The 10,879-nt window shown below is 41.4% G+C and overlaps 1 protein-coding gene across 3 annotated transcripts in view; it reads left to right on the top strand.

Moving 5' to 3' along the window:
- Positions 1-1,206: 1,206 nt before the first annotated feature.
- Positions 1,207-10,879, top strand: part of unc5c (unc-5 netrin receptor C) — a 136,631-nt gene continuing 126,958 nt past the window's right edge. For 2 of the 3 annotated variants that reach the window (XM_005941562.3, XM_005941560.3), the window contains exon 1: positions 1,207-1,948. In XM_005941562.3, coding sequence (XP_005941624.1) covers positions 1,831-1,948 — 118 coding nt within the window. In that variant the 5' untranslated portion in view covers positions 1,207-1,830. The remainder of the gene's footprint in view (positions 1,949-10,879) is intronic. The other variant, XM_005941561.3, reaches the window with a different exon arrangement.

Here is a 10,879-nt window from a genome sequence, read left to right as displayed (position 1 = left end):
TGTAAATGCTCAAAGTATTTTGGGGATTGCTAAAATTGCTAAAAGTCCTTGTACCATACTATTTTCAGAGCAATGTGTTTGTTTGTTTGTTCAGCAACTTAAAATTGACCTATAAGGTTACCTATGAATTAGCATATCTCAGCATGGTGTGTTGTTTTTTTTTTTCTTACAAAAAAAAAACAAAAGCCTGAGGAAACTGAAATAGGAAAAAATCCAGATCACAGAGCTGTCACGGGACCTGACAGATGTGGTCTTGCAGGATAAGTAGCTGTCAAGAAGCCATTTTTAAGAAAGGGAAACAGGGAGAAAAAGCTGAGGTATTCCAAATTACACAAAAACTGGTGTGAAAATCAATGGCGATATGTCTGATGGAATGATGAATTGAAATTTGAAGTATATGGTCAGTAGGCCTATGAAGTTTATCGTCAGTTTGAATGGAAGAGAGGTACAACGGTGAGTGTCTACAGGCATCTGTAAAACACAGTGGAGGCTCTGTCATTGTTTGGGGCTGCGTTTCAGCCAGTGGTGTTGGAGATCTTGTCAATATTGATGGAATTATGAATGCAGAAAGTACAGTGAGATTTTGAGCCACCTTACAGTGTCTGATTGGCCAGTGCTTTATTTTTTTTTTAGCAATACAATGATCCCAAACGCACAGGCAGTAAAAGCATACCTGGTTAGAAAAACACCCAATGGAACACTATCACTCATGGATTGTCCTCCCCAGAGCCCGGACCTCAGCATTACTGAAGCTGTTTGGCATCAACATATTGACATATTGACTTTTAAGCTTATATACTGTATTTCCACGTATGTTTGCACATTTCAGTAAACCTTCCCATTTTCCTTGCAAAATATAAAGAAATTAAGGGTGACTAAATATTTTTGCAAAGTACTCTTAAATTAACGACTTATATCATATATGTAGGGGGGAGTTTGTTGATGTTATGGTGCTGATCTGTATTTCTAAAGTTCAAATGGAGGTAAAAACATTTTCACTGCGCATCTCTAAGCCTTACTACACATAAATAAGTATTTAAAATCGTTTTTAAAAAACAATATTGAAATGGGCTTAAACAGCTTAAAAGGATTTTCCCTAATGATACTTTAGTTTTGGATGCAGGAATTTACGCGCAAGCACAAGCATTACATAACGGATTCCTTCCGCCACTGCATACACTCATATTTCTGTTAATCTAATTTCTGTCTCGTAGTCTAACCTGGATGAATGCGTGATTAAAATTCTCAGCTGAAAAAAAAAATCAGCATCCATTCCTCGCTGCTGTCCGGGCCAGGTTTTGATGCAGCGCCGCCACTTGCCGGAGCACTTGGATTGGCTGAAGGAGCAAGGTAGCCCGCAGAGACGGCTCCTTGCCCTGGTTCGTTCAGTGCCGTCAGTGGAGCGCTGGAGACGCGGTGCACGCACACACACTGCTCTCCCACTGCACGAGTGAAAAAGGGTTCTGCACAGACTCGGACTCTGCTGGACGGACTTTGCTTTCATGTGGGAGCATGAATTTGCCGTCAGAACATCGATCCACACCTCTAGCAAGTGAACCTTTAGAGGGAAAAGCAAGCGGATACAGATTTTAATGCAACATCCTCTGTGACAGAGGGCGATGCACCCACCTCTTGTTTCATAAAGTGTCACATGTTTGCAAAAACACTGCGCTGGATATATTTTGTCGAAAGCCATTTTTTCTTTCTTTTACGCCCGGGTTGTGAGGGTTTGTGGAGTGCTGCGCAGCGTAACGAGGGACACCAGCGCGCATTTCATATCAATTTCTCAGTGACTGGGACTCGCCTTAGAGCGTAGTTTGACTCCTCATCATGGGGTACTCTGCGCGGACTGACAGAGAAGGAGGAAGATCGCCGAGATCCTGTCCTGAGATGCCGACCGTATCCTGGCTTTTGCTTTTCCTCCTGGTTGACATCGGTGTAGCTCAAGGTAAACTTTAAAGTGTATTCTTCACCAGTGAACCTTTTGGCTTTGCTCTCAGGAAAACTTTTATGAACTCTCGTGGCGCTGTTGTGGTGGGCAAGACAAAACGGAATCATAATTAGTCACACTCCTAATAGAAGAATACAGTGTGCCACTTCATGCCCCCGAAGTTCGGCTGTACTAGAAATAATAGGCTGTAGCCTTCATTAAAGCAGGCTGCCTACTGCTAAGCAGTTTTATGTGAGGTAAATATGAAGATACTACATCCAAAGAAGCCTTCACTGGGGGGAAAAAGTTTTTATTCAATAATTTATATTAACTACGCTTTGCACTTGGAAACCAAAGCATCACAGCCCTGCATCTGTTTCTCCGAGGAAAGAAATGGAGAAGTGTTGCTTTGAAGCTCAAGAGATGCCCTTAATATTGTGGCTGTTGCTTTAAATCTTCCTAAACCGTTAAAGATTTTAGTGTAGGCACACAAAAAATAGCATTACACATTCAAAAAATAAACCTGTTAGAAAACTGTAATTAGCCACAAGAACCCTGATTCACAGCAAGTTATTACAGGTAAAATATAACATGTAGACCATTACCTGCAGTCATATTAGAATATTCCTGTCGGGCTGCTATTAATCAAATCAAGAAAACTGAACTTCCATTCATTCTCATATTATTCAATCTTACTCAGTGTTGATTGATGACTGCTGTAATCCCCAAATTAGAGGTCCACTATTTGAAAACAATCAGATCATCTAAGAATGAAGAATGATCTCAAAGCCCAGTGAAGCTAGTAATGCTTAAATGATCTTGACTTTTTGCTCAGGAGAATGTCTAATTAAATAAGGAAGTTTCAGTCGTGAAGTGAAGTTTGCCAAGAAAATCTTCAACCCCCCCCCACACACACACACACATACACACACACACACACACTCACACATATCTCGGCAGCGAGCTTTAATTTGTCATTATGCTTGGTTTCAATCAGTAAGCAGATTTACAAAACCTCTCCTTCAAAGAATTGCCTGGTGAAAGATGTTTCTGTAAACTGCAGAGTGGCTGTCAGTCACAGAAATCTTGCAGATAATGCCACAACACCTGAAGCCATTTACTTAATCTTCTTTCTACCGTGCAAGATTGTCAAACAAAGGGAGCTGAGAAAAAGCCATCTGTGTTAGGATTTAGTGTTCACTATGTGTTTGTGCATGTGTATCAGACGCCAAGAGTGTATGTCTGTGGAATTAAGGTAGGTGGTCTGTCTTGTCTGGAATCTACTGTTGTCTGAATAACATGATGAGATGGAGGGGAGGGGATGGGAGGGGAGGTTTGACCGTTTCAGATATACTCCCTTCTGCAGTGACATCATGAACAGTTAGGGTTTTTTTTTTTGTGAGCCTTCAGTGTTCATGCAAAAGTGTTACAAGCTCAAATTGAAGTCTAAGCACATATCCCAGACAGGGGAAGAGGGTCTGTGAGCAACCTTATCTAGCTGCTCCAGACCTTCATCTCACTCCTACATAGTTAATGAGCAAGAAGAGGAAGAGGAAGAAAGAGAGAGGGAAAAACCCCCCCAGCACAGGTCCAGTTTCTGAAGGGCATGGTGAGATGACATAATACCCATTCCAAAACCCCAGAGAGCCCTGTGCCATTGACTGGATGGGAATACGAACAAGGTTCTTATCTGTCCATTAAGAAGTCGATACACTAGGAGAACATTGTTTGAGCCTAATTAATGGGCCTCGCTATTTTGGGGCACTGATGAGCTCTACACATTTTCTAATCGCTGGAGAGTCACTTCTTCAGTGTAAAACTACTGGTGATCAAAGTGGCTCACTTACCCGGGCGCTCTCTGTAACGCTGTGCTTCTACTCGCAGCTCTTCAGACCTACTTTCTGTGGCTGTAAATATGTGTTTACAGTTTTTATTTATTTTTTGAGAGTGCTTTCTAATCCTCTAGACAGAGGCGAGCACCGGGAAGTGATCCTTCTCATTAACCTGCTGGACTCTTCAGAAAGGAGACAAGTTGAGACAGATATATGCAATGAGCTGCCAGGAAAGTAGCTGAGGGCTCTGACAGCAGCTTGATTTGAAACCCTTGGTGCAAGAAAAGATACAATTCAGTTTTTTCCATGGAGGTGTCAGAGCTCCACCGTACTGTTAAAGCTGATGGAGGATGTCAAGTTCTTACAGGGAACATATGGAATAGCTGCTCTGATAAAAGATTTATTGGCAGGTGTGCAATCAGGTTGTATTTTTAATTATTATTATTATTTTTTTAAATCTTGGAAAAAAACCAAGACATCTGAGATTAAACAGTTATTGTGCCGCATTCAATTTAGCAGTGGATCCTCTCTTTTCCGTCACATTCTGCCCCGCCCTAAAAGTCCAAACTCCCTCACCATTGGGCTGTGGCTCATTTTAGTCCAGTTCACATTTATTTATCCAGGTTTATTAAAAAAAAAAATCTATAAATGCATATTAACCATATATGCTGCTCAATACTCTTTAGTGGGTAACATGCATGATAAGGGAGGGAAAATCACTTTTTGAAGGTGTTTCCTTTTTCTCGATTTCCTTTCATTTCCATGGCTGACCTTAACGCTGGCATTTATATAGTGTACCTCTTGTGTTAGGCAGTGGATACATGGGCGCTGGCATTCCTGGGATTAGTTCAGTTTTTCCACAGCGCTGTTCTCGTGCTGCCTCTCACACCATGTTTCTGTCTCTCCTGCCTCTCCACTTTCTGATGATGTGTCCTCTGAGGATTGTTTATGGAGAGAAAAAGTTAAAGGACAGCTATGGTTTCAGATATATTGTAACTCATACACAGTGAGGCTTCTTTGTTTTCCTCGTACGACACACTCGTTCAGCTTTTAGGCTACTTCTGTGTGCTTCGTAAAGAATGCAGGTAAATGTGAATGTTGTTTTTTTTGTTTTTTTCCCTGCCTATTATTATTCTAAGAGGCTTCCCCTGGGGCTGCTAACATTACAACCATAGAGGTCATTATATAAACTGGGTCTACATGCACAATGAGAGCATTGTGCGAAGAAGCAGTACATATAAATGACCTCCTGTGATAGCCTTTGCCATCAATGCAAGCTCGCAGTACGTGATATTTAAAGCAAATTTATGTAACTGAAGGATTTTGTGTAAGTGAAGGAAATTAAGATTGAGCTGTGATATGCACAGGTGAACGAAGAGAGCAAAGTAAAAAAAAAAAAGTGTGTACACAGTATGGCTGTGTGAGGTCACAGTTGCATGCTGGTTGCGATTTAAGCCAGACGGAGCCTGGTAGCGAGTGATAATTACTGTGAAAAGTAGCTGCTGAGTTTGCTTCCTTGCTCTACTTGATGTCATATGCTATTGTTATGAACGCAAAAAATATACTCTGTTGCTATTTTGGGGCCGGGAACAGCTGTGGCGGCGGACACGAATACTGTCTGTCATTACACTCAGGCCTGTCGTGAAGATTTTTTTAATTTACTTTGGTTATGTGTTCACATTCCCCTTTAGTTCAAGTCTTCTATCTTAGCATTTTTTGGCCAGTTCATCAGAATGCCTCGGTTTGATTATTTTGTGCCTTCTCTTTTCTTTTCCAATCTTACTACAGCACTTGAACTTTTACTTTTGCCTCAGTTTGATGATGCAAATATGGCAGAGTACCAAATGATGTCTAAATCAGTCACATTTTTATAGATGGTTCACAAAGTGGGGTCTGGGGACCCCCGGGGAACGTGACCCATATCCAAGGATAATTTTCTGTAAATAACTGAAGTGTTCTATATCATTAAAAACTGCATGTGATCAGTCGGTGACCATTTATGTCAACAAAAAATATTATGCCAACAAAAAATATTGTGTCCATTACTCCCTCCCCCATTATCAAAATAAAGCCAAAAGAAACTCTGACATTGTGATACATCATGTCAGTTTCTCATGAAACCACTCACATCTCTTAGGGTGTGGGGAACCATTCCTGCTGCTATATACTCATTAGCCAGCTTGCTAGCCTTCCATCATCAAGAGTCAAGCCAGTCGACATTTTGAGTAACACTAAGCCTAAAATCCCTAAACTCAAGGGGACCACTGGGATTTTTCTTTCTCTCCCTCCTAATGGGCCTAAAAACATTAAACTGGCTAATGTTTCAAATAATGTGTATATATAATGGCTCACTGGGATTACCTCTTTAAACTGTACAAGTTCAACACACAGTAATCCCAGTTAGTGGATATTTAGCTCTGCCCCACCCACCTTCTATTCAAACCTTCTGTTTGTTAGAGACAGCCAATCTGAAGAATGTGAGAGGAGTTAATACGGCTTTGTTTCCGACGGTGGATAAACCGAGGCACGCTATAAGATTAATAAGTAATATGCGATTGAATCATGCAAAGCTGCTCTAGTAGAATCCTTGGATAAACTGTGGACCTGGAAATTAGCATATTAAGACCACCATAATCTCCCCTCAAAACCACTAGAATGTAAATTCCTTATCAGAGAGTTAAAAACTTAAAATTTCCTATAAATTCTGCCTTGTTTTTCTCAACTTATGTTAAAATGTAATCCCTGATCATCAGCATAATAGAAAGTTGAAGCTCCTTGTAAACTAAACCTAAACGTTTTCTTTTTCCTACTGAGTTTTGTGTTAATGCTTCCATGCAGTTTTGATGTGTTGTGCTCATACTGCATGCCTTTAAAGCAATTTACAATTTAGCATTGCGAGTATACTTGATTTGTGGGGTGAATAATAATGTTCTCAGATTGCCGTGTGCTAAAATCTTGAAGTAAATGAAAAGAGATTTGGGGAGGGGGGACTTCAGAGAGGGACAGAAAGATTAGAGGTGAGGAGGAGGAGAGGAACCTCGAGGCAGGAGAGGGTGGGTGAGAGAAAAGGGTGAAAGCAAGATATGGAGTGAGGACAGGGACAGGCTTGGAAGGAGAAGAGAGTGTGTCATTAATCACCCTGTGTGACACTCTCAACTACAGGGGAGCTTCACAGTGCAACATTCACTCCTATTAGCAGTCCATTAGCAGAACTCGGCACAAGTAGCAGCACTTGACAAGCAGGCCTTTGCCAGGGAGGGTGACTTGTGTCTCAATACAATGCATGCTGCACCACCTAGATTGCAGGCACGCATGATTTTTCTTTTTAGGGTACAGTAAGTTGGAGTGCACCACAAGGCAGAAATTACTCGCATACTGTAGGCTACGGACAGCAAATGAAAATAATTGTATAAAAGGTCCCACTTTCAATTACGCTGCTGGATGAGATCGGAGATAATGATTGTGAAGACGACGATAGTGGTGACCTGATTTCCTACCTGCTGTACACCCTTTGCCAGAAAGCGGCTCTCCAAAGTTGAGATGGCTGATGCATTAGAGGTACAGTCATTTCTCATTCAAAGGCTTGTTGGCCTCTTACTAGCCAAGAGCCCTGTGATTACAGGAGCCTCGGCAAGGGAGGGAAGGGGGTGTGGACCACTGTCCCTGCTCTTGATCTACAGTTCATTTATGATTAAAGATCAGAGCCGGCAGTCAGAAAATCAGGGGTTGAGGTGGGGTACAGAGGAGGACAGAGCCAAAGGGAGAGAGAGAAGTGATTATGAGTTAAGTGGCCCTTCTCATGCCATTATAAGCAGCAGGGCTGACAGAGCACATCATGAGTGAGTATAAGTACACACTCCAGTCCTGCCCTTTAATTTGGCATCATGGCCTCCCCCCTGATGTTCAACCACTAATGTCCTCCTGCATTTTTGTGTTCCTAACAGGATATCAGCCAAGGACAGGCAGGTAAATGAGGGGAAAAATATGTGGAAGGAACTCAAAGGAAGTCTCACTGTATTTGTGCGTCATGTTTTTTAAAATGGAAGGAACGGCCTGGCATTTACGTAGGGCTTTTCTAGTCTTACACTGCACCTTTTCAAACACATCCATAGAGCACTTGTGTTTTATGGACTTAAGCACTTTATCTATCTTGCATCCACACCTGTGGCCAATTTGGAATAACCAATTAACCCGACGTGCACATGTTTGGACTTTGGGAGGAAGCCAGGCATGCAGGCACAGGGAGAAAATGCAAAGTCCACACAGAAAGGCCTGAAGACCAATTAATTAATCAATACGTGTTTCTTAAAGATTTGTTAAAGATGCACAATATTCAATATACAAATTATATTTTTTATACAGTAAACTAACTCTTATCCCATATTTCTGATGTGTTTTTTAATACAATTGTTTAATAACCATTTGCATTTTACTATAATTGAGCTGTTGCTGTTTCCAGACATGCTATTTACTCTTGTAAAGTTGATTAGGATACAAAATAAACAGAATTAGGGGGGATTTGAGAAGCTCCTAGAACGTGGCTAATCTTATGTAGTCGCACAGACGCTATAAAAAGCAAAATGTGCTGGCTGACAGAATGCAGTTATTTCCCTGATGTCCTTTAACGTTGTTCCCTGTAGTCTTAGTTTCCTGGCCCAGCATGGAGTATGAACAGCCTCGGTAACTGCTACAGAGCAAGCACTGCTCTTATAGCTCAATAATCTAGGCCAAAGATGGGTGGTAGGAAGTTTAAAGGTAAAATAATCCATCATCAATCCATATTCTATTTTCTCATGCCTATCCAATTTAGGGTACACCCTGGACAGGTCACTATGCTGTTGCAGGGATAACATATTCAGTCAGCTAGCCAGCTGATAATTGTAGCTTAAAATACTGATGTTCACCAGTCATTGGAAATTGTTGACAACCAACTTTTGAACCCTAACACTGTCATTAGTGTGCTTGTATCTCCTACATACATGCATACTAAATATTCCTGGTTAGATGTAAGAAATTCCCCAAAAACAAACGTATTGTAGCTGATTGATAAATAATTGGGACTCTACAAACAGTCTTGAACACAAATATCATCCTTTCATACTCTTTCAGTGCTCTACTCTGTTACCATCACATTACTATCATTTCTGCTAAAACCAGACTAAATGTTTAGTTCTGATGAGGAAATCAGTAATGAGCGAGATGATGTCAGTGGTGACTCATAACACCTGACCTGAGTCACAAATATAGCACAGAATCACTCAGGTTTTGGTGTTTCTATAGAAATTCAGTCTCTTCCTCTCAGAATGGAGATGCAGCTGCTATCCCTCCCTCAGTTCTGACTCTGATTGACAAAGCTAAACCCTTAATCCCGGCTTTGCCCCGTCTTGTGCTCAGAGGCAGAGCCTCACTCGTGGAATGAGACAAAAGCAGATATATACAATGAAAAGGAACAACACTCATCTGTAATAAATGATTTGAGAAGCCGGCTTATATTGACTTAAACCAAGTGGAAACAGCCGCACATTTTATATACCTGCAGACTTCAACGTTTTCCTCATTTTGTTGTCTCATCTCTGCATTTGTTAGAGGGGTGGTGGTTTCCAGTTGCTGCGCTAATGTCTGGTTGGGGAGGGCTGTGGTCTACATATGTCAGCAGAGCAGAGAGGAAGGGGGTGGAGGTTATAGGACCCCTTGTCCCGTGTGAAACATGAGAGTAGGAGACCCACGCTCCCCATTTCCTGTCTTTACTTTATCAGCATCCGGCTCTCTTGTTATTCCTGCGCTCTTAAAGCATCTGATGAAAGCCCGACCACAGATAAATGTTTGTGCCGTCTTGTTTTTTTTATGGGGCTCAAATGAGGTACTTTACCCGCCCGTCCCCCTCCTTCATTCTCTCTCTCTCTTTTTTTGCCTCATTCCTGTCTGCTTTTGAGATGCCACAAGAGAAGTTATAGTCTCTGGTTTATATTATGGTTCCTTAAAGATAGGCTTGGGACATCTAAAAGGACAATGGGAGCTCTTGTTCTTCAAAAAGAGTAAATTTTTGCTAGACATTGGGGAAGAGACTTAGGAAAAGCTGTATTTTTTGTCTGGAAAGCCACATTTGTGCTGACTGTGTTAAATATATCTGTTTCTACCTACAGATTATTTGGCATCCTTTAGATCTGGGCAGTGAAAATTGGTAATATTTTGAAAATCCTAACTCCTAGCTATGTCCTTTGCGCTCCACTCTTTTACCATTTTAGAAATGTTCATGTACTGTACACTCATAAATTCACCGTGCTTCTGTTTTCTTAGCCTTCTTGCATGACTACGGTGTTTTGTGTGCTGTGCGTCTCTTTGTGTGCGCACATTGTTGTTTGCCTGCATATGGTGACAGAGTGTGTGTGCATGCGCGCGTGTATGTTTATTCAATAATAACAGAGTCCGAGAAAGTCTGTTTCAGATAAATCTGTGCGAATACCAGACCATTCATCCCTAGGAAATCAATCTTTCTCATAATTCCCCTCATTTTTCTTCCATCTGTTATCTACAGAGCTGCCAAACAGACTTTTAAACAGAGCAGACCATTACCAGGGGGCAGAATTAAATGTGTGTCAGAATGCCAGCCTGTAAAGTTGTTGTTTTTACTGAGTTAAATGAGGTGCTAAATTAAAGCTTCACAATTGTTATGTACTGCTGGATGATTGATCCCCCTGCCCAACCTTCCATACACTCCTGTTGAGTCAAAATGCGAGAGAGGGATATTTAAAAAAAACACACGTCTCTTGAAATCATGCTCGTCTTGTCTTTTTTTTCTGTAATTACACTGTGCGTGTCTCAGCAAACACTGTGGAATTCATCAGGTTTAATGTAAAAAAAGAAGACTACTTTAAAAGCAGCGTGAACTACACACTCTACCACCATCATGTCTACCACCACAGGCTCAAACAGCCTTGTGCCTGACCTGTTTTCAGCATTTCAGGCTTTATTGCTGCAAGTCCAGTAATAGTTTGAGGTTGCACTTGGGTGTCAGCACTTTCCTGTGTGTTTGTCTGTGTGTGTGTGTGTGTGTGTGTGTGTGTGTGTGTGTGTGTGTGTGTGTGTGTGTGTGTGTGTGTGTGTGTGTGTGTGTGTG

The sequence above is a fragment of the Haplochromis burtoni genome, unplaced genomic scaffold, assembly GCF_018398535.1.
Source record: "Haplochromis burtoni strain Fernald_Lab_line unplaced genomic scaffold, NCSU_Asbu1 Contig_72, whole genome shotgun sequence".
In the NCBI taxonomy this organism is placed as follows: domain Eukaryota; kingdom Metazoa; phylum Chordata; class Actinopteri; order Cichliformes; family Cichlidae; genus Haplochromis; species Haplochromis burtoni.
Note: the sequence above shows the minus strand (reverse complement) of the source record. Positions and strands in the feature narration are given on the sequence as shown.